General features: G+C 41.7%; 2 protein-coding genes across 2 annotated transcripts in view; both read left to right on the top strand.

Moving 5' to 3' along the window:
* DMGDH (dimethylglycine dehydrogenase) overlaps positions 1–23,500 on the top strand; it is a 249,919-nt gene that overhangs the window by 59,223 nt on the left and 167,196 nt on the right. The window lies entirely within an intron of this gene.
* ARSB (arylsulfatase B) overlaps positions 1–23,500 on the top strand; it is a 73,111-nt gene that overhangs the window by 12,265 nt on the left and 37,346 nt on the right. The window contains exons 3-4 of the mRNA XM_028748964.2: positions 2,155–2,345; positions 4,263–4,470. Of these exons, the coding sequence (XP_028604797.2) occupies positions 2,155–2,345; positions 4,263–4,470 (399 nt within the window). The remainder of the gene's footprint in view (positions 1–2,154; positions 2,346–4,262; positions 4,471–23,500) is intronic.

Genomic DNA, 23,500 nt, shown 5'->3' with positions numbered 1-23,500 from the left:
GTCAAAGAAATAAACAACTATCTGCCTTTTAGAAGACACCTGAAGGCAACCCTGTCTTTAATGTTTGATGTTTTATTGTGTTTTTAAAATTCTGTTGGGAGCCACCCAGAGTGGCTGGGGAAACCCAGCCCAATGGGCGGGGTATAAATTATTATTATTATTATTATTATTATTATTATTATTAATAATAATAATATAGAGCTGGATGAGGGAATTTAAGATAGAATGATCTGAACCTTGCAAAGACTAGGAAAGACTGACTTGGGTACAATAGCCATAATGGTCAAATTGAGGGGTTCCCCCCAATTATAGCTATCAACTTTCAGATTTGAAAATAAGGGATCAGCAGCCTCACCTGTCCCGGGGAGAGTCTACGAGATATCTAACAATCTGGGATAGCAGCGGGAAACGGCGCTGGAAGAAGGGAATTTCCCGCAAATAAAGGGAAGGTTGACAGCTATGCCCCCAATACAATTTTGAAAGACAATAAAATGCATTGTAGGATTTCCCTTTTTGTATAGAAATGTGCATTTTTCACAGTTAACACAAGCTCCTTACACAATGTTGTTTCAGTGTTGTCAGATGCAATTCCAGAAAAAAATTAAAAAATTGGAAACGTCAAAGGCCATGTTTAGGTAACTGAGGGTGTAACCCATGCTATATCGTGGCATTGGTAAACTGCTAATTTTAATTACCATATTTTTTGCTCTATAAGACGCACCAGACCACAAGACGCACCTAGTTTTTGGAGGAGGAAAACAAGAAAAAAAATATTCTGAATCTCAGAAGCCAGAACAGCAAGAGGGATCGCTGCGCAGTGAAAGCAGCAATCCCTCTTGCTGTTCTGGCTTCTGTGATAGCTGTGCAGCCTGCATTCGCTCCATAAGATGCACACACATTTCCCCTTACATTTTAGGAGGGGAAAAGTGAGTCTTATAGAGCAAAAAATACGGTATCTTTTGGATGTTTAATATCTGTTTTTGCCTACCTTTTATTGATAATTCTGGTTTTGTTTGTAATAAAATCTCTAAATTATTTAAAATCATGTGGCATAAATTTTTTGTTAAATATAATAAAGAAATATAGGACTTTCATTTGCTCGGTGTGACTGCAAACCGGAGGAGCTGCCTATTAACTCTTACTATCCATTGGTGTTAACCCTGATTTGTGTCTGTTAAACGGCACTAATTTGTGGCAATCTAGCTGCAGAAGGATTTTATTTGGAAATCCTTCTGTTCTGTTTGGAAATGGGGATCCTTTATTCTGGAGAGACTGTCTCACTCACCAGTTGGTGTCAGCAGGAGATTGGAAATGTTTGAATAGCTTGCATGAAAAATACTCTCTGCAACATATAAATAGCTTAGTAATTCTACCTTCAGCTGCAAGAATTATTATAGGGTTTTTGTTTGGTTTCATTTTTTAAACTATCTTGGCTGCTGTGTCTTTTCATCTTTGACGTTCCATAATTTCAGTTTCAAAATCTCTCATGCACTTGCCAATTTAAAAGCATCATTGGTCTCCTATTAACCATGCAAGCATGGAAGCAGATGTTAACGGTTTTTGTTTTTAGTTTTTTAATGGTGGGGATGAGAGAGTTTGCCAAATGATTTGTTGACTTGTTTTATAAAAACAATCCTATTTAGTCCTGGTATTCCGCCCCCTCCCCCAGGTGTACCAGACCAGGTAAATCCCTCCTTTTTACTGACTTGCAAATCTTACTGCCATTCTGCTTTAAAGACTCTCCTACTGAAATTGTCACAGACATGATTCTCTGTTGATTTCTTGGTGGTGGTTTCCTGTTTGTGGAATGCCCTCCCCAGTGAGGCATGTCTCCTTCCCTCATTATTGGCTTTCAATATAAATTTAAAAACATTCCTGTTTATCCAGGCTGAAGGATACTGACCATAGCAACCATGAAATTTGCAGCTTTGAGGGTATGTGATGGTTTTTAAAAGGTTTAGATACTCTAAAAGCTTTAAAATGCTTTTTGTTTGCTAATGTTTTAAATATGTTTTATTTTAAATTGTATTGTTTAAACATTTTGATGTTTGCTTCCTTGGGCTTCTTTGAGAGGAAGGGTGGGAAGAGAAATGTAATGAATACATAAATTTAATGAATACATAAAAAGAGAGACTTAATATTTCTCTTTTTTAGGTTACCTTCTTGGAAGTGAAGATTACTATTCTCACGAGCGCTGTGTGGCCATCGAAGCGAAGAACGTAACTCGATGTGCTCTTGATTTTCGAGAGGGAGAAGAAGTTGCAGATGGATTTAAAGACATGTACTCTACTAATGTGTTTACAGAAAGAGCAGTAGATCTTATAGCTAATCACCAGACTGAGAAGGTACAATTCTGTCTCTTTCTTAAAATATAAAGTTGGAATTAATACATTTTGATGCATTTATGATCAGACGCTTTGGTGCAGCTACCTGTTCTTAGTCCCATTATAGTCGTAAGTTCATAATCGGGAATTTAACAACATATTGGGGGGAAATCATTGACAGGGCTGTCCTACAAAATAGATCAGAAAGAAACTGAATTCAGTTTCTCAAACATTTTCTTTGGTTTTTCTGCTCCTTGTATGAGAAATTTGATAGAGCAGCTTCAAAATACTGTAATATTAGTTTGTTTAAATCTCGGCGGTAAAACTTGTACCAGTGCTATCTGCTTGCAGCACCTGTGGCTGCCAGTGTGATGTGTTGTGCGAATAGTGTTGTGCTTGATGGTTGCATTGGTTCAGTTCCTTCATCATTCACTGGCTCCCTGTGGCAGTCACTATGGCTGAAATCCTATACATGGTTGTCCGGTAAACAACCCCCTTTAACTCAGTGGGACCGACTTCACCTGCAAAGGATTTCCATGTATGCCTCTGCCACATCACTCTTAGGTCTCTCATTACCTAAGGTTGGTGTGGAGATAAAGTTGGAAGAACCTTATGTATGCTGTCTTTAGGTCCTTGGTAGAAAACCATATATGTTATTATTAATCTTGCATTGATATTATTAATATCAATACATTGTTAAACCAGGTGATCAATTAGATATTATTATTAAATATCAGTACAATGGTACCTTGGTTCTCAAACACCTTAGTTCTCAAACGCCAAAAACCTGGAAGTAAGTGTTCCGGTTTTTGAATGTTTTTCGGAAGCCGAATGTCCAATGCTGCTGTTGGCTGTTGTTTCTGGGGCACCTGCACCAATCAGAAGCTGCGCCTTGGTTTTCGAACAGACTTCCAGAATGGATTAAGTTTGGCGCTTTTGTTTTTGCTATTTGCGTTTTTGTGGCTTTTTCGGCTAATTTGTTTTTGTGACTGTGTGGAACCCAGTTCAGCTACTGATTGATTGATTGATTGATTGATTGATTGTGTGACTGTGGAAATGGATAAAAGCCCCCCATCCAAACAATGACTATCATCAGTGCAGGTAAGAAAAAATAATAATTTTTATTTTTATCATCTACAATACTGTCTTATTTATTTTATAGTACAGTACATTGATGATTGCTTTCATTTTATGGATCAATGGTCTTGTTAGATAGTTTTGCATTACTTTCTATGGGAAAGCGCGCCTTGGTTTTGGAATGCTTTGGTTTTGGAATGGACTTCCGGAAAGGATTAAGTTTGAGAACCAAGGTACCACCGAAATGTTAAATATTAACATTATTATTAAATATTAATCTAAACCACTTAATGTTAAACATCTCAAAGCAATAAACAGTAAAAACTATTAATATAAACCACAAAAAGAAATGAAAGATGCAATACAATACCATAAGGTACAAACAGGGAGAAGTCCAGCCTTAGTGGCCCAGGAAAAACTGAGAAAAGAAAGTTTCATCTTTAAAAGATGTCTCAGGCAGATTACACAAATAGTACTCCCTGTCCTGCACCACTAATGTAGCATGTCTGACCCAATTACTAGTGTGCCCTGCTCTTAAATATTTCTAGACTTCCCTAATGAAAGCAAAAATTGAATTTGAAGGTCTGCCTGGAGTTAGATCAGCTTATGGCCCTCCAGATGTTGTTGGACAGCAACTCTCATCATCCTTGACTGCTGGCCATTCTGGCTGGGGCCAATGGAGTCTGGCAACATCATAAAAATGGGGATGTCGTCAATTAAATATTCTTTTATCCTTGAGAACTGAAGACAGAAGGCAGGAAGGAAGCCAGTAGTTGCAGCTGGAAGCTTATCAGCCAGTATGCTGATTATGGCATTTAATGATGCGGTCTCTTTTTTGGTGTTGTGCCTTTTTGGCGACAGCCTCTCTTTCTCTACCTCGCTCTGCAATCAGTCCACGAGCCTCTTCAAGTACCTGAGAAATACATAGAGCCATATTCTTTTATCAAAGACAAAAAGAGACGCAAATATGCAGGAATGGTGTCTATTATGGATGAAGCTGTGGGAAATGTCACTGCAGCCCTGAAGAAGTACGGCCTTTGGAACAACACGGTTCTAATATTTTCTACAGGTAAGATTAACAATTAGATATACACACATATTATTGGCAATTTTCTGTTGGCTATTAAGCTGATTATCTAGCAGGGGAAATGGAGGTTGGGAAAGAATGCAGAAGGCTTACTTGGTATCTGTGTAAGGAATGTAACCCCCCCCCCAAAAAAAATCGTAAAACTCTTAATAAACCGTCCCTGCAATCCTAAGACACAGCTACCCATTCTGTTGGCTACAACAGAATGCTTCTGTCAGCAGGGGCAGTTGGAGGGGGCTAGGAAAGATTTGTGGGCACCACGTTGGTGACCCCTTGAGAAGAAAAGCAGTCCAGAGCTAAGGCTGCGTCGGTGAGACTCTGCAACCAAAGAATACATGTGCTTCTTCTTTACTTTGTACGACACCTGGAAAAAAAGACCCAAGTTGCTTTGCTTTGTTGCAGTCTTGATATGATAGGGCAATTTGCAGCATTTACATTGATAAATACTACTGCAATTAATCCTACTTGTAGCCAAAATTGCAGTGGCAGTTTCCGTGTGCTGGAGGGGTGGGGAGGAGTTCTGAAGTGGGGAGCTGGCTCCTTGTGTGAGGCTCGCACAGATGCTGCAGTTTGAGCCTGGGGCCATCTGCATTCCAAGCAGATACTGTCTGTGCCACTGAGCTATGGCCCTTAGCCTGCTGTTTGTCGTGGCTTCTTAATGTGTACAGTCATACTTCGGGTTAAAGATGCTTCAGGTTGCATTTTTTTGGGTTGTGGACTGCTGAAACCCAGAAGTACCGGAACAAAATACTTCCGGGTTTTGGCAATCGCACATGCGCAGGCGGCTAAATCGCGCTTTGTGCATGCGCAGATGTGCTGAATTGCAACCCACATGTGCGCAGACACACCACTGTGGGTTGTGGACGCTGCAGGTTGCGAATGTGCATCCCGCACAGATCACATTCGCAACCCAAGCATCCACTGTACCCATGTAGTTCAAATATTATAGTAAACATGCTTCTGTTTTAGTGCTAAATACCGGAAAGTGTGGGAAGCAATAAGTGGGGCTTCCACCTAACAGAGGCTTAACGGTTGCTTGATAGGCAGAAATTCAACAGACTTACCTGTTCCAGGCAAAAAAATAAAATGATGGGGAAGGGTGATGTACTTTATCATTGTCACAAGAGGGCACCATAAGATGCGAAGTAGGGCTTCTCTTGTGACAATGCTGTTTGATAGAGCCCACATACTAATTTATTTCCACGGTGCATTGTTGGTTCAAAGTGTAGCCCTTTTTACTGCTAACACTAGGAGTTTTCAGCCTTTGTCACAGTGTTCCTCCCAAGGGCAGAAAACAAAACAATCTGTGTACGTCCCCCTCCACCAACGGCTGCTACAAACTAATCAACATCCTGTTCCTATTTGGCATCCTGGAGAGTGTTTGTGTTGGGCCTTCGTCTGTAGGTGGAAATGCCAGAGAGTAATTTGGTCCTGTGGACAACATGAGCTGATGCAGTACCTTGGGTTACATACGCTTCAGGTTACAGACTCCACTAACCCAGAAATATTACCTCAGGTTAAGAACTTTGCTTCAGGATGAGAACAGAAATCGTGCTCCGGTGGCGCAGCGACAGCGGGAGGCTCCATTAGCTAAAGTGGTGCTTCAGGTTAAGAACAGTTTCAGGTTAAGTACGGACCTCCAGAACGAATTGAATACTGAGGTACCACTGTATAACGATTAGACTAGCGTCAGGCTAGGACTGCCGAACCCAAGTTCAAATCCCCACTCAACTGTGAAGCTCACTGCGTGACCTTGAGGCAGTCGCTATGTCTCAGCCCAGCTTTTACCTCACAGGGTTGTTGTGAAGACATAATTGGGGGAACCCATGAGCTGCTTGGGGTTGGATAAAAGTGTAACAGACATGCATAGAATTACATTTCCTTTTGCCCCTCACCCACACCTGGCCTAACACTTGTATAGTACATTTTAAGTTGCTTACGAAGAGCTACAAATACCTTGTCCCAATAATCCTCACAGTAGCCATCCGTGGAAGGCTAGCGTGATTATCTCCATATTGTAGGGGATTGTGCGACTGTGGCTGAGAAATTGTGGGTATCTTACAGTCAGCTTATGGTTGAGGAAAGATATGAATTGGGACCTGATACAGCCATAGAACCTACCGTATTTTTTGCTCTATAAGACGCACCAGACCACAAGACGCACCTAGTTTTTGGAGGAGGAAAACAAGAAAAAAAATATTCTGAATCTCAGAAGCCAGAACAGCAAGAGGGATCGCGGCGCAGTGAAAGCAGCAATCCCTCTTGCTGTTCTGGCTTCTGGGATAGCTGCGCAGCCTGCATTCACTTCATAAGATGCACACACATTTCCCCTTACTTTTTAGGAGGGAAAAAGTGAATCTTATAGAGCAAAAAATACGGTACTTCTCCACGTTGCTCCAGTATGAAAACTAATATCTGGGCATCTTTCTGAAACATAGCCTACTCTTTGAGATGGCCTTTGGAGTTCAGAGAGAAGTTGGAAAAGGAACTTCTTTTTATTTTGCTCTGAGTCCTCTTTGTTTTTTACTCCTCTTAAAAAAACTCCACTCGTGTTTGGGTGGGCTGTTAATCTAAATAAATAATATAGTGAAATATGCACAAGTCTAATCCTGAATTGGTTCAGTTTCGGCTGAATGATACCCGTATAACAAAAGGTATAATAAAATCATGGTGGCATTGTTTTAAAACAACATATAAGAACTTAGTAGTTAAATGTGCAAATTTTAGAGGACAACAGGTACAAGCCAAGCCTTTTGCTGCTTTGGTGTAAAGACACTAAAATATTACTGTGTGTAAATATAGTGGAGTGGGGGGGGGGGCATCACTGTTTTGCAGGATGAGGCTGAGTTTCCATTTCATTCATTACCAGCTAGCAATTGGTTGACGTATGCCTGGGACCCTACAAAGATCCATATTGTTTGCCCCTAGAGAGAACTGCAGTGTTCTACAGATCCTATGCAACCAGATTAAGATTTGAAATGATGAATTGATTCTTAATATGTGTGACTGGGGAGGAGCTTTGGAGTTCAAACTGAGGACAGCGTTCTTCGCAGATACATACCTTGAGCTGCTTGTGCACAGTGTAGGTCTTTGATGTATTCATTAAATGTCTGGCATCAGTGGGAGTATAGAGAGGCCCATTCTGCAAGTGATTATAGACAGCATACACACACATCTCTGTGTGTGCACACACGCACGTGCACACACACAGTGTCTTAAATTGTTTGGTGCATAAGTTCAAGAGTCCAGTTCAATGGGAATGCCAGAGGTCAGAAATCAACTTGCTTGGTTGAGCTATGAATTGGAGCTTTCATAGAGGTTGCATAGCTGTAGTAAATACTATTAATCCTCCCCTTTCATAAGCACTGGAAGGATTCACCCACACAATTTAAAAACTTAATAATGGGAAAAAATGACATGCTTTTATTGCTATCTTTGGCAGCCGGTTCTAAATGCTTCATCCAAGCTGAAGTGTACAGAAGAGTTGCTTGTAGGCTTGCCCCCTGCTTCAATCCAGTCCTCAGCCTCATGCCTTTTTAATAACTAAATGTTTCAGACATTCCATATCAGCACCACCCTTTATAATTCTGGACATATTTAGTCTCCCTTTTATTGTTCCTAATATAGATAGTTCAGACTCGTCAGATGGTTCCTTTTTTCCACAGAGGGATTCCAGATGCAGTGTGCCTCTTTCTGCTGGTTGGTTGATATTTCTATATTGACATACTACTTATTGGCCATGTTTGCACATAACAGTAAGCCAGAGTTAAACGAAGTATGGATTACCAGGAATGAGCAAGCACACTAGTGCATGTGACTCATACTGCCCTCTTCCTCTTCCTTTTCCCTTTGTTGCATTGGGAGGAAACACATGAGAGTGCTGACTTAGTATTACAGTGGTACCTCTGGATACGCACACCTCCGGTTGCGTATACTTCAGGATGTGAACGTGGCAAACCTGGAAATATTTTTCCGGGTTTCACTGCACATGCATGTGCAGAAGTGGTCTACCGCCCCACGCGCATGCACAAAAGTGGTCCCTCCGGTTGCGGAAACCTTGGGATCTGACCGGAGCTCTGGAATGGATGCTGTCCGCAACCAGATGTACCACTGTACATGCAAACTAGTCCTTGTGTCTTGTTTCTCTCCAGACAACCACAAGGGCAAACCAAGAACAAACCATGGTTCGCATGGAATGCTAAGCCGGCAGTCTGGTTTTGTTTTTCCCCTGACATGGCAAAAGGTATAGGGTGTGTGTGATTTGAGCAGTGTACACCAGCATGCTTGCTCATTTCTGGTAAGCCATACTTGGTTTAATTCTGGTTTACTGTTATGTATGCACCGGGCTCCTGAGGATGCAAATTCATATTCAGTATGATATTGGCCCTTGGTCTGATCCATCAAGGCTCTTCTTCTCTACTTAAAAGAAAAAAAAAAATGCTGTCTGATTCTCGGTTGCTGCCCAACATTTTTTGGAACAAAATTGTGGGTGGGCTTCAACTAAGTTGTTGCATATATGAAGCGAGGTCTGCTTGTGCAATGAGATTTTCCCCCTTCTCCCACCCATGGAGCCTGGCACCCCCTCAATCTGATCTGCAGGGCTTAATAGGAGCTCTACCTATGCCAATTTTGAGTGCCCCACCTTCACTCTAGGCACCATAACTGTTGCTTCATTGCCCTGAGCTCCCTGGAAAACCAAAATGTGCCTTCATCCACAGAAAGAGGATGCTCTCAGGAGCAATTGTGTCATCTGTCCAAGTTGTTGCTCTAATCCAGAGATCAACCAGGACTTTGAGGCACTGGGGACTTACCTGGAACAGTCAGAAAACCATCTAGATCCATTTTGGCTTGATAGGTATCTCCACCCTACTGGAGGTTAGGAGTTCCTGTAGTCTTAAACTTCATCAAATAGATGATTACGGCCTCACTGTGTGCAGATATGATCCCCTATTTGTTCATTTAGGAATAAGGTTCTTTAGACCAGGGAAACAACAGAAAGGAAAAAAGGATAAACACCCCTCCCCACCCCCGCACACTGCTTCTCTGCTCCTAATCACCCCCTTCCTCAAAATCAGTTTTGATCCATTTTGTTACATGCATGTCTGTGTAATGTGTAAGGTAAAGGTAAAGGTACCCCTGCCCGTACGGGCCAGTCTTGCCAGACTCTAGGGTTGTGCGCCCATCTCACTTAAGAGGCCGGGGGCCAGCGCTGTCCGGAGACACTTCTGGGTCACGTGGCCAGCGTGACAAGCTGCATCTGGCGAGCCAGCGCAGCACACGGAAACGCCGTTTACCTTTCCGCCAGTAAGCGGTCCCTATTTATCTACTTGCACCCGGGGGTGCTTTCGAACTGCTAGGTTGGCAGGCGCTGGGACCGAGCAACGGGAGCACACCCCGCTGCGGGGATTCGAACCGCCGACCTTTCGATCGGCAAGCCCTAGGCGCTGAGGCTTTTACCCACAGCGCCATCCGCGTCCCGTGTGTAATGTGTAGTTAGGCCCCTAAACAGGTTTGTTCCGAAGTAACTTACACTGAAATGGAAACTTGGACTCTTCCAAGTAAATGTGTTTTAGATATATGTTTAGTAAATATGTCTGTCACGTTCTTTATTAACTATAGAATTCTGGCCACCACCTCTGTAATATGTCAGTTGTATTAATAAATACTACATTTGGCATATCCTTCTACAAGGATGCCTTAGTTTCTAAATGTTTTTATAATTCCCTGAGAACCTATTTTGTTTTTCTCCTCTATGGAAACAGCTTCACCTTTTGGTGTTCTGCATAATTTCACAGGTTCCGTAAATGGTGCAGAATGAGACAGTGAAATGTTAGGACTTGCGACAAGCCTGCTGAGATCTTAAAACCGACAAATGATTTTCTAGTTAATTAATAGCCTGTCTTTTTCTTGACATAGTACAAGCCGATCTGTCACCGCTGCTCAAAAGCTGATTGTGCGCTCTTGTTTGATTAATCAGGTCCCATGGCTTAAGCCAACCGCACTAGTACCTGCGTCTGTGCACAATGTCACAAACAATGTCACAAACTACCGTACTTGTGATAAACAAGCAAAAAGTTGATATGCACACACACAGCCTGCTCTTTATTTCTTATTCTTTAATGAAGACAATACAATTTTATCTTTATAAATCAGGCTAACATTTAGGGCTTGCTTCACACCTAGATGAATTGGCATGTGAAAAGGTGCCACGAATGTCTAGTTTGCTGCATGTACTTGCATGTAGAAGCAGAGGCATGGGATGCAACAAGCTGAGCCCTACAGTGTGGTGCTAACACAGAGGGCACATATGCTCCTTAACAGCCAATAGGAACAACTGATAGGTATATGAATGCTTTTGGAGGGTGGGATAGTAACTAGCCACAGCTTCTAGGTAGTATAGATCTTTGTAGTGTGTATCTTTGGCTTGCTGGCAATTCTATCAAAGTCCATCAAAAGCCTTAAGTGTTCTTCTTCAAAAACTCCTATATTCATATCTGTGATTATGTGTCCTGAACATGTCCATTGAGAAGATTGCTATAATACCCATGCAACAAAAAGCCACATGATTCAGAGAAAGAGATCTGTGCTTTTGAATGAATATAATGATATGAAATGAGCCCAGCTGTGTGCATATGATGCCACGGTAGTTATTTAGATGCATTTTGTTAGGATTGCATATATGCTTTTGCAGATAAATGTTCCAACATGCATGTATATGTATATGTATAGTATATGTATATGTACCTATGTTGTTTAGCTGCTTAGTTGTGTTCAACTCTTCATGACCCCATGGACCAGAGCACACCAGGCACTCCTGTCTTCCACTGTCTCCCGCAGTTTGATCAAACTCATGTTGGTAGCTTCGAGAACACTGTCCAACCATCTCGTCCTCTGTCGTCTCCTTCTCCTTGTGCCCTCCATCTTTCCCAACATCAGGGTCTTTTCCAGGGAGTCTTCTCTTCTCATGAGGTGGTTAAAGTATTGGAGCCTCAGCTTCAGGATCTGTCCTTCCAGTGAGCACTCAGGGCTGATTTCCTTAAGAATGGATAGGTTTGATCTTCTTGCAGTCCACTTGGACTCTCAAGAGTCTCCTCTTGCACCATAATTCAAAAGCATCAATTCTTCGACAATCAGCCTTATATATATATATATATATGTGAAAATGAAAAGATGGCTTTCACACATCCACAATACACAGCCTTATTCTGAGGATATGCTTCTCTCTGCTCTGTGCTTAACCATCTGCCCTACACATCTTTCAGAACTTGCAAAAATTTGGCAGGCTACAAAGATGATTTAAAATCCTTTTAAGTTTATGGAGACACAATCTTGAGGGTTGAACAATACTAATCCAATCCAGTCTGGTTCCCTGCTGTGCAAGGTATTGTCCAGTACTACAGGAATATCCTGGTGGAATGGACTTTACATGTCCCAAGGTTAGCTTTCAGCTGAGATTTCCTCTCAACTCTGCTTTTGCCATCTTCTCAAAGCCCCTACCCACCCCAGCAAGTCCTGCCCATCCTAAAAATAGCTAAAAACTGTTAGCACATTCTGAAAGACTCTAATGAATTGGAAAAAACAAGGAACGAATGTTAACTCCCAAGCCTTCTGCTTTGCTTTAATAGATGATTAATATGAACAGCACACTAGCAGAATTCTGTGGTGGACCAGCCAAGTTAGACACCCATGAGATTTTGGTATGATCAGGGGGGGGGGGGGGATGCAAAAGTAGAAAGATGACTGCAAGTGCCTGAATATAGGGAGATTCATTCATTCACTCACTGATTTGCTACGTTTATATAATAGATTGCCATATAAGTTACATGATAAAAGGAGGAAATAAGAAATGAAGCATATCCAGGGACCAGCGATTTACACCTGTTGCATTAAGGTTGCATAAGGACCAAGTGGAACAGCACAAAAGAAAGCACTTCTGGGAATAGGGGAGGAGAAAACCAAGTGGCATTTGGTTCCAGCCAAGGTCAGTGGGAAGAATAGGCCTTATTGTCTCACCTCTCAAAGCAAGTCCCTTGTCATGCAATAGCTTGATTTGAGGCAATGTGTTGCAATGTGGAAGCACTTCAACATTCCTCACTAACATTAACAACAACAATTTCTCACCAACGTTCAAGAAGCATCACAAATGTTTAAGATAAGCATTTATAGATCAGAATTTGAGAGTGCTGTTGTTCTCAGGTTGTACTTGTAGGTTTTCCATGGGCCTGTGTGAGAACTGGATACTGGACTAGATGGGTCACTGGCCTGGCACAGCAGCACTGCTCTTATAGAATCATAGAATTGTAGCTTTGGAAGGGACCGTGAGGGATATCTGGTTCGACCATCTGCAAGGCAGGAATCTTTTTCCCAACGTGGGGCTCGAACCCACAATTCTGAGATTAAGAGTCTCATGCTCTACTGGCTGATCTATGCTCTACCAACTGAGCTAATATGTTCTTAATTTAGTTGATATATGGAACACTTTAGAAGTAGTATCAAAAATATCTTGATTGTTAGAAATTTCATAGATAATGGACCATTACTAGCTAAAACCAATTAATCTAAATCATGCATGGAACCCCCAGTGTGAGCTGAGATCTTTGTACACATAAGCCTGTAAAAGTAGGCTGTATCTGTATGTTGTATCCTCCCTTCTTTTTTTGGGATGGACTTCCTGTTTGCTGAAGGTTTGTAAGAAGGAGCTCACTTCAATGCCCCACTACATGGGGGGGGGGGCTATATACTAGGCAGGAACAAATCCATCACAACAACAACAGCTACTACTACTCTTATCTATTGTGATAAAGCAAAGTAAATTTTATAGAGCAAGCTTTGGCCAAATAATGGAGAAACATCATGGCCACTGTCCTGGTGACAATTAACAAGGTTTTCCAAACCCACTTAGGCTAAGCAAAATTTATACAGGAGATTACTGTTGGAACTACAGTGTTCTAGGAATGTATGTAGATCATATTTGTTGGAGAAGTTCCAAGATTATAAATTTTTAGAATTAAATCCTTTATAAAACCAATGATATGATGGGTTATGTTTTACCACTAGGTCCATTGGCTGCATTATTCTGTTTTTGTGACTTATGTAGTTTTTTGTGAAGAGATGGAAATGATTATCCATTTGTTAATAGCAGCACGAATGGCCATAAACTAGAAATAGAAAAAACAAACCCATCCCCCCATCACAGACTGGCTGTTAGAAGACTTAGAGATTGTGTGTGTGTGTGTGTGTGTGTGAGAGAGAGAGAGAGAGAGAGAGAGAGAGAGACCAATGCCATCAGAGTAAAAGGAGGCAGGTGGGTGAATAATTGTTTTATGGAGAAATTGAGCCATTTCATAGCTATTTGGAATAATAAAGTAGAATATGCTGCCCAATATTATACTTGGAGTCATACAAGAGAATAATAAATTTTGGACCAACAACATTGATCTGTTGTTTTCCTGTCGTGGTCTGCTATAGAAAATTGGACCACGTGGATTTCTCATTTTGTGTTATCCTGTTGTTTAGAGATGGGTTTTTAAATACATACATACGTACATACGTACATGCATACATACGTGCCACTCCTGGCATCAGAGACGGGAACTGATTTGGAAAGCAGATGTAAATAGGTCTGATCGGCTGACTGGAGTTATAGTTCACACTAAATAAAGCCACTTCCTTGAGTTTTGGCCTGTGCTTTGCAAGATATGGTACTGTAATTACAGCTGCTCTTTATCTGAGAATCGTTGCAGGAGAAAAACAGCACTACACTAGCAGCCGAGCAGTTCCCTGACACTGAGCTACAGCCATGTCACTCATGCCACTATATGCTGAAATGTTTAATCCTTTGTTTTTATTGTTGGTGTTCCTGGGTTGGTTTGGGGGGCTTTAGATGCTGGCCAGTTTTCATTGGCTGCAGGGATTGTTATTGGAATGGCTGACAGCTGTCTGCCAGGCTGTCTGCAGAGCCTTCCTGTGCTCACTGCTGTTCAGCTTCACAGAGCTATTGTTCGCCTTGAGCCCTCCCTCCCCACTCCCTGCCTTAAAGCCTTTCCCAGCCATATCCTGATATGGTAAACCGCTTAAATTAGCTCCAGATTGTTCTGTTTATTTTGTGCAAGATAAGCGACAAAGTGCAGCCACAGCCGTCCACCTCAAATAAACTGAGGAGGAAAGAGAGGAGAGCAAGGTAATCTGGGTGACCAAATGCAGCAGCCTCCAAACAAGAAAGGCACAACACAAAGCGTTAATATGCATAGATCATTTCCTCTCTCCCTCACAGTGCTGCTGTGCCAGAGAGCATATTCTTGGAAGTAAGTGCAGACTAAATGCGGCACTTTATTTATTTTCAAGGCAGCATTCTCATATAGCTGGCAACCTTACTAGGAATCCCTGCTCATTTCCTCAAGATCTTGTGTTTGTTTTTTGTTTGTTTTCCCTGGAAAAGAAAATAGGGGAAAACCTTCTGTTGTCTAGAATGATGTTTAAAAGCAGCCTCCCTCATATGTGTCAGTCTTGATAACAATCACCCTTACGCCTCTACTTCAGTAGGTTTTGCATTTCTGACTGTAAAAGTGTTCTCCACACAGCTTGGAGTGTGTTAAGACTGCGAGATTCGGCTTTCTGAAGTTCTTACACAACATCTGGGAAAGTGCAGCAATAATGGCCTCATTTCCTCCATGGCCCTTTTGAAGGCATTACAAATATACATCTCAATTAGGTCCTTAACTAAAAAATAAACAACAAAAAAAAACAACAACCCCAGATGAGTAGATCCTGTTCCAAAAGAACACACTGCTTCAAAAGGCATAAGGGGATGCCCAAACTGGGCATTCAAAATAAACTTCCTTCTCTGAATAAGAACACACAAATGTTCCAGCCACATTTTAGCAGGTTTTGACCCTCGGAATTCAGTATTCCATTCAGTAGACACAGGTTTTTGGCTACATTCCTAAATAAACTTGCATTGAAGCAAGTTCCAGTGAGACCGGTGGATCTTCCTTCCAAGAAAATGGTTGGCATCTGCAGATATTCTACATTAAAACAAAAACAAGCTTAACTATGTGGGACAGCCATTTGCTTTGTTCAAGACCTTGTGCAAGAATGTGACAGAAGGAAAACAAGGTTGCATTTTGAAAATATATTTTGCACGTGTGTGGGAGCTTATTTTTACAGTTATATAGAAATGTATATAGTGGATGTGGTGGTATTTGGAGTTGCTACAAACCTCATTCTTTATTTTACTCGCTGGTTCCTCCTAGGCTATGTGTTTAGGGCTGAGATACTTGCATCCTTTTGTTAATCCTGCAGACTGTTCATTTTATCTCAGGAGCACGTTAAGGAATATTTTGAGGAGGAGACTTTGTGCTCAGAAATGGCTTTTTACTTGCTATTTTCCAGAGCAGAGTAACCTTACCTTAGCTGCTATTATAATTGAAAAAGTCAGCTCTCTTGAGTTAGCATGATTATTATTCACCATATTTTATTTTCCTCTGAACATTGTGTGCACATAGTCCATACTGAATTACTCTCAGGTGACAGAAATCATGTGTCAGCATCTCTTATTCTTGGAATAGCTCGAAGTACAAGAAATCAATTTTTTATTACTTCTGTTGCTGTGTTTATTAAAATGAGAAGGCTTCTTGGTTTGGTTCCATATTAAAACAGGAACTCTGAGATAAGGGGCGGGGGGGGGGGAACAACCCATAAGTACGTTCATGCACTCCACTAAGTTTAATTGACATAATAGTCAACACAGTAGTGTAAAGTTGGGAGGATTTGAAGGTCATTTACTAATAATTATTTGTACTGAGAGGGACTCCTACAGTCCAAACCAAGCCCTACATCATGGGTAGGCAAACTAAGGCCCGGGGGCCGGATCTGGCCCAATTGCCTTCTAAATCTGGCCTGCAGACGGTCCAGGAATCAGCGTGTTTTTACATGAGTGGAATGTGTGCTTTTATTTAAAATTCATCTCTGGGTTATTTGTGGGGCATAGAAATTCGTTCATCCCCCCCCCCAAATATAGTCCGCCCCCCCCCCACAAGGTCTGAGGGACAGTGGACCGGCCCCCTGGTGAAAAATTTGCTGACCCCTGCCCTAATTGAATGCACAGTTAACTTTCGGGTTTCACTACTTGAAAACAGGGTGATGGTTGCTTGGTTAGATGGGGTTGCAGTATCCACCTGTTCTACAAAGGGAAGGAATCCTTCTGTTAGCTGAGGAATCTTTGATCTAGTAGAGGGCTCCACTAACAGTAGAGGAGGTGAGGCAGTTCCTGGAGATTCCTTCTTCAGATCTCTGTGCCACCACCCATGAAAGGGGCCGTTAACTCTCTGGAGCAGATTTCCAGGGGACACAGAGATCTTACTCCCTTCTTCTGTTAGCAAAGGCATCCGCTGAATCAAAAGCCTGTCCACACACAAAATGATTCAGTTTGTGGCTTCATATAAAAGGGCTAGATCACCTGTGATACTTCAGGTGTTACTGGACTACAACTCCCATCATCTTCCCATTGGCCTTGCTGTCTGAGCTGATGGGACCCATCGTCCCAACAACAAATGAAAGGTTACAGATTTCCCCATCCCTGTGCTAGGCAAATCTTTGAATGACCTTCCAATGGTTGTGAGTTTAGTGGAACGGCTGTGCTCAATGGCGGTACATTTCCAGTGTTACCAGATTCCAGGGTAAAAAAAACAAAAGCCAGTGGTCACAGTCATGCCAAGTGTATACCTTTGCTGATCTGTATCTTTGACTACTTATGGAAAAGCTAATGCTAGACCTAAATGGATCTTGCAAAGATCCAGCAAAGGCAATCCTTACATCTAGAATAGAGACCGACAGAATACATTTAATTAGTGGTTAAGCACAGAGGGTACCCTCTGTGTCTGCCAGGGCCCACTTAAGATTCCTACGATTTTACATCAACCTTGCAAACACTTCAAACACCTTATTGGCCAAACAAGCCTTTGTATCTCTTCAAAAGAACACCACTTGGCGTCAAAACCTATCTGAGATCCTGGTTAGATACACCCTACCGGAGTTTAATATCCTCAAACTGTGGAGCCCGGACAAAGTTCGGGAATGGATCCTGGAGAGAGACGCTCTGTTAGATATCACAAAAATACAGAACCCAGGGTCCTCCCACTGGTTTCCCCGACTGAAAACAGTCAAAACCTGCGCCAATTACTTGGCGAATATCACCAATCCCACCCTTCGGAGAGCCTTCACCATGGCCCGTTTTTAAACCATTCCTACGGCCTATCTGTCAGGCAGATATGCAAAAATCCCAGTAGAGCAGCGTATATGTCCTTGTCATATGAGAACCAAAGAGGATCTCACATGTTACATGTTGTATTGTCCCATCTATTCGGCCTTCAGGGATGCGATGTTACAAACTATCCCCAAATCAATAGTCAACTCTGAGGACCAAGTAAAGTTTTTACTGGTGGACGCTGATCCACGGATTTCTCACGTGGTAGCGGTCTTTGTGGTGAAGGCTATGAAAACTAGGGTATGGTTCCTGGATGAAACGGTGAGGTCCCTCCCATTGCTCTCCTAACCAGCTGCTGTATCTTCTTTCCTGAATGGTGGGTTTTTTTTGGGTAGTTTCCTTGCTGGGACAGCATGGCATGAATTTTAGCTTACTTTTATAATTTTATTGTTTACCTTTTAATAATGTTTTATGGTATTTTGTGTAAAGGCATGGACCTCACAAATTTAATAAACTTGTTGTTGTAGTGGTTAAGCAATCTTGCTTCATTTACATGATGCAGCTACCCAGATTAAGCTTTTCTTGACTGCGGTATTTGGATTTACTTTATAGGTTAATTAACACTTGCTTTTGTTTTTTGTTCATCCACCATGGTGAAGAGAAGCTTAGAATTGTAAGCTATTTGTATTTCAAATAACAGGGAATAGGATCAAATTACTTCAGGGGCACACAATGAGGAATTCATGGGGATTATGTCAGTACACACAACAGTGACCTAGCTAAGCATGGCTCCTTTTCCTAATGTGAGCAGGCATGCTTCACGTTCTCTTAAGACACCTTTGAAGCTTTCTTACCTGCTCTCATTGGCATTTTATTATGGCCTGTCATCTTGAATCTAGTGTAAAATATCAAGGTGATTACCCAGCTAATGGCATCTTGACCACCAGCAATTATTTTGGAAAAGAACTTCCTTTTGACTTCATGTATGGTGGGTTCTCTCTCTCTCTCTCTCTCTCTCTCTCTCTCTCTCTCTCTCTCTGTGTGTGTGTGTGTGTGTGTGTTAAGAGAGAGAAACAGTCTGCAACCCAGTTTAAAAACCAATTTTACAATTCTAGTTTGTGGTTTTTAAGACCCCCAATTTTAAATATGTACCTCTGAATATTCTTAGCTTGTTGTGATATCCATGTACGCACATGGCACTGGATCATAGGAAGAGAACACAAAGATTGTTTCATGAGCTCTTCAAATTCTTGCTGATTTAGTAATGTTGGTTTATTCCAGGTCAAGCATTCATTATTTTGCTGCCTTGCAGTTCTTAAAAGATGTTCATGCTGATAAGCCAGTTTATACTAGTTATCATTGTCTTGTCTGTAGCTTCATGGGCTCACACTGTACCAGGATATCTGGCAAGTCTTCAGATGGAACTGAGCAGAAATGGGGCTGCTTTTCTGCTTTATTGATTCATATAAGATCTTTAGCAAGGCTAAAATTGAATCAAGGTCCTGATTCTCAGAAACCTTGTACTAATAAAGCAATTCTGAAGCAGTTCTAGGGACATGAGAAACATCTGTCCAAAGTTCATGAATAATGATTTTTTCAGCCAAATTTTTACATGAACTGCCTGAGTTCCCACTTTCAGTGCCTTGTTGTAGAGGAAATGAAAAGAAATCTGTTGCTCTTAGGTGAAGATTGGAGAGAAGTATGGAAGAAGCTTCCTACAAGCAGTGCAGATAATTTAATTATGTGCTCAAAAGTTTGCCATATGGACTATTTCCCTAGATTTGGAGGAAACAAAAGAAATAAGAAAAGGGAACTGGAATGGGATAAAGTAGATCACTGTATTATTTTAGTTATCCAGACTTCGGAGGTAATTCCATCATGCAGCCTTCTACATGCCCGGTATTTTTCTTCTAATCATCAGCAAAATCAGCTGACTTGGATTTCCAATCCAGCTGTTGATTGCAGCTCCGAAGAATGGAGCTCCATTGCAGAAGTGTCCACTCTGTCTTTAATTGCAATTATGCATTTAGTACAGTGCTGCCTTGGGTTACATACGTTTCAGGTTACATATGCTTCAGGTTACATACGCTTCAGGTTACACACTCCGCTAACCCAGAAATAGTGCTCCAGGTTAAGAACTTTGCTTCAGGATGAGAACAGAAATTGTGTGGCGGTGGGGCAGCAGCAGCAGGAGGCCCCATTAGCTAAAGTGGTGCTTCAGGTTAAGAACAGTTTCAGGTTAAGAACGGACCTCCGGAACGAATTAAGTACGTAACCCGAGGTACCACTGTAATCACTTGTGTAGGACACACTTGACATATAGGAGATTCCCCCCCCCCCCTTTATATGCATGTGTGAGGTGAAAATGTTTGGGACTGGCACGCGTGCCTGAAGCACAAATTGGTTAATCTCCCATAGATGTAAGGAGCCACATCAAAAGGAATTATGTCAATCTGGTTTACAAAGCGTAATGAAATTGTTCGTGTTTATCTGTCCTCTTAATGTACTTATCGCTTGAGATACACTTGCACTTCCTTCAAGCCCTGAGATGCCATTAAGCACAATCAACTTTGGGGCCATGTTCAACATTCTTGGGCACACAGACCTCCCCCCCCCCCAGTAGAGGGAAATGTTCCATGTGCTCTTTGGCATTTCCAATAGCCTAGGAATCTGCACTGTACTAAGTCAGATCATTGATCCATCTACCTCCGTACTGGCTGTGCTGACTGGCAACAGCTTGCTAAGGTTTCACACAGGAGTTTTTCCTTGTCTGGAGATGTCATGAAATAGACCTCAGACCTTTCTGCATGCAGATCACCTTGCTCTGCCACTAAGCCACAGCCATGTTAGTTGCAATTCATTCTGACTGAAATAAATTAAAATGGAGGCGTGTTTCCCCCCCACATTGATTTAAATGGGATCCAAGTGCAGCTAACTCAGTCTGGATACAACCCAATGTATTTCATTTTCATAGAGGTGAATGAGAAGCTTCAGCCTCCATGGAGATCCACTGCAAATGTTGCAGACACTGGATCAGAACCTGCAAGACACTTTTGTAGACTAGTCTATCAAAGTACTGCTGATTGGTTTACCCATACTTGTTTTTAACTCGGTGGCTGGACATGTCACGTAATGGCTCATACATGTGTGTCAGTCATCAAATCACCACCACCATATTTTTCATAACACTCGATATCAGGCACAATCCTTTTCAATGGAGGTGGCTTGCTTACTCAGCTCAAAATCATCAAGTGATGAGAAAACAAGAATATTCTTGAGGCTGTTGTCCTGAAAATGGTTTCTTACCCTTGCATTACAATAAAGCTGATAGGAGTGAAACATTATCAATAATTTTGCCTGAAATGTCTTTGAAATTGTTAAACCTTTGGCCCTGGACTCCAATCTCTTCACGAGTTTAAAGTTTCAGGACAATCCAGGATGTCTGGTAGACTCACATATTGCCAAGTATGTCTAGAAAACTGGTCAGAAATAAGCCATGTTGTATTTGTTGCATGGTTATTGTACAAATCTGTAGCCGAAGCACTGATCAATATAGTTGTCAGGTCCTGGAAGCCAGTGTTTAGGTTGCAAGATTACATGTTGAAGAAGTGAACCTCCAAATAGTATTATCAAAAATCTGTTCTACCCACAGAACGAGCTACACATTCATTACTTGCCAAACTTGGCAAGGTGATGGAGATCTAGGACTAGGTCTTCCATTTCTATATTTTTGGTTCAGAGAGTACCACCTCTTGTAGACCAAATCCTGAAAATGGTAGAAGAATCTCAAAGGCCTCTTTCTGTGTTTATTTCATACACAAGGCAGTAAAGTACAGTGGTACCTCGGGTTACATACGCTTCAGGTTACATACGCTTCAGGTTACAGACTCCACTAACCCAGAAATAGTGCTTCAGGTTAAGAACTTTGCTTCAGGATGAGAACAGAAATCGTGCTCTGGCGGCGCGGCAGCAGCAGGAGGCCCCATTAGCTAAAGTGGTGCTTCTGGTTAAGAACAGTTTCAGATTAAGAACGGACCTCCGGAACGAATTAAGTACTTAACCTGAGGTACCACTGTAAAGAGGATGTTCTTAGAGGATTTCTTTCTCCTTTGTGACATAATGATGGTGCATAGGATCCTGAAGGTTGCTGGGCCCAAGACCTTAGGCCGTTGATGATTTGCAGAAAGGCAGCTCTGGATCCAACCTTTTTGTCTAGACAATGTGTGTATATAAGCCACACTGGGTGTTACCATAGAAGAGGCATTTCTCTTGCGTTAGAGAGCATGGGAATGATTGTTTTAAATGATGCTTGAAGCCTGCACATTCATAAGTAGTCACATAAATAATAGGTTTTTAAAATGTATATCTATGTCTGCTGCCCAGTTAATTAGGAACACCTTTTCAGTCAATTAAAAGGTTTTAGAATTGGTTAATCAGTTGATCAAACATTGCAGCCCTTCTCACAACCCACCCACTTCAGAACAAAATAATATTGGTCTTTACTCTCTCTGTTTAATGAGCATTAAATTGCAACAGAACACTTCATTACTGTATGATTTTTCTCCAGTAACAAAGAGAAACTGTATTTACTGATGTTTATAAAACTTGGAGGACAGAGGTGCCTGGCGTGCTCTGGTCCATGGGGTCACGAAGAGTCGGACACGACTAAACGACTAAACAACATAAAACTTGAAAGCAGAGCAGTGCAGAGCCAGAAGCAGGTAGAAGTCTATCCCAGTGGGAGGTATCTCACAAGTGAATATGATCCCTTAATAGGTTATTGTTAAGTTGTGGGCGAACATATCAGACGACACAGCGATTCTTCCAAAGCAGCTCTTTATTTGTAAGCTGGAACAGAACTGAACTGAGGAGCTCAGTCAGCCTGCTTATATAGAGCTCCACTAGAATGCAACAGTAACCATTTTCTGTAACTAGCCAATCACTGAATGTCACTTTCAATCCTTCATTTGCATACAAACTAGCCAATCACTGAACGTCACTTTCGATCCTTCATTTGCATCTACAGTATCCCCCTGCTGGCCCAGGGTGAGAACTTCAGTACATAACAGTTATCTTTTAAAAATGGGAGTGCTGGGATCTTGGAAGTGAAATTTTTCTTTTAATAAATACACATTTCAGAGTGAAATCATTCAAATTATGCATAAGTACCAGTGTGATGTAACAGTGAGAGTGTTAGACTATGACCTGGGAGACCAGAGTTTGAATCCCCACTCAACCATGAAACTCGCTGGGTGCCCCTGGGCCAGTCACTGTTTCTTAGCCTGACCTACCTCACAAGGTTGTTGTGAAGATTAATGGGGAGGGGAAACTTTGGAGGCAAAGGAGGTATATAAGTGTAATAAAGAATTAAGTATAATGATGATGGGGATAGTTGTAATGCATATGCTGGGGCAGGTCATTGGTCCATCTAACCCAATATTGTCTACTCTGATTGGCAGTGGGTCTCCAAAGTCAGTCAGGAATTTCTCCCAGTACCTGTTACCTGACACTTTAACCTGAATTGCCAGTTCTTGTTCTTTGCCATTAAATTATGGGCACTCCTTATTAAGATATAGTCCTCTACACCCTGCTTATAAATGTTAGTCAGATTTGTTAGCTATGAAATGTTGTCTAATAAAAAACAACAACAACCCTGTAGCAGATGATGGCGTGGGGTGTTGTAAACAAAATCTGTCCCTTTTCCCTTATGGGGGTATCCAAGAGCCCGTATACTGTAGAGTCCTTATGTGGGTTCCCTATTGGTAGGAGTAAATAACAGAGGCCAACCAGAGAATATTGAGAAGCAAA

The sequence above is a fragment of the Podarcis muralis genome, chromosome 11 (genome assembly GCF_964188315.1).
Source record: "Podarcis muralis chromosome 11, rPodMur119.hap1.1, whole genome shotgun sequence".
Lineage (NCBI taxonomy): Eukaryota > Metazoa > Chordata > Lepidosauria > Squamata > Lacertidae > Podarcis > Podarcis muralis.
This window is presented reverse-complemented; position numbering and strand designations above follow the sequence as displayed.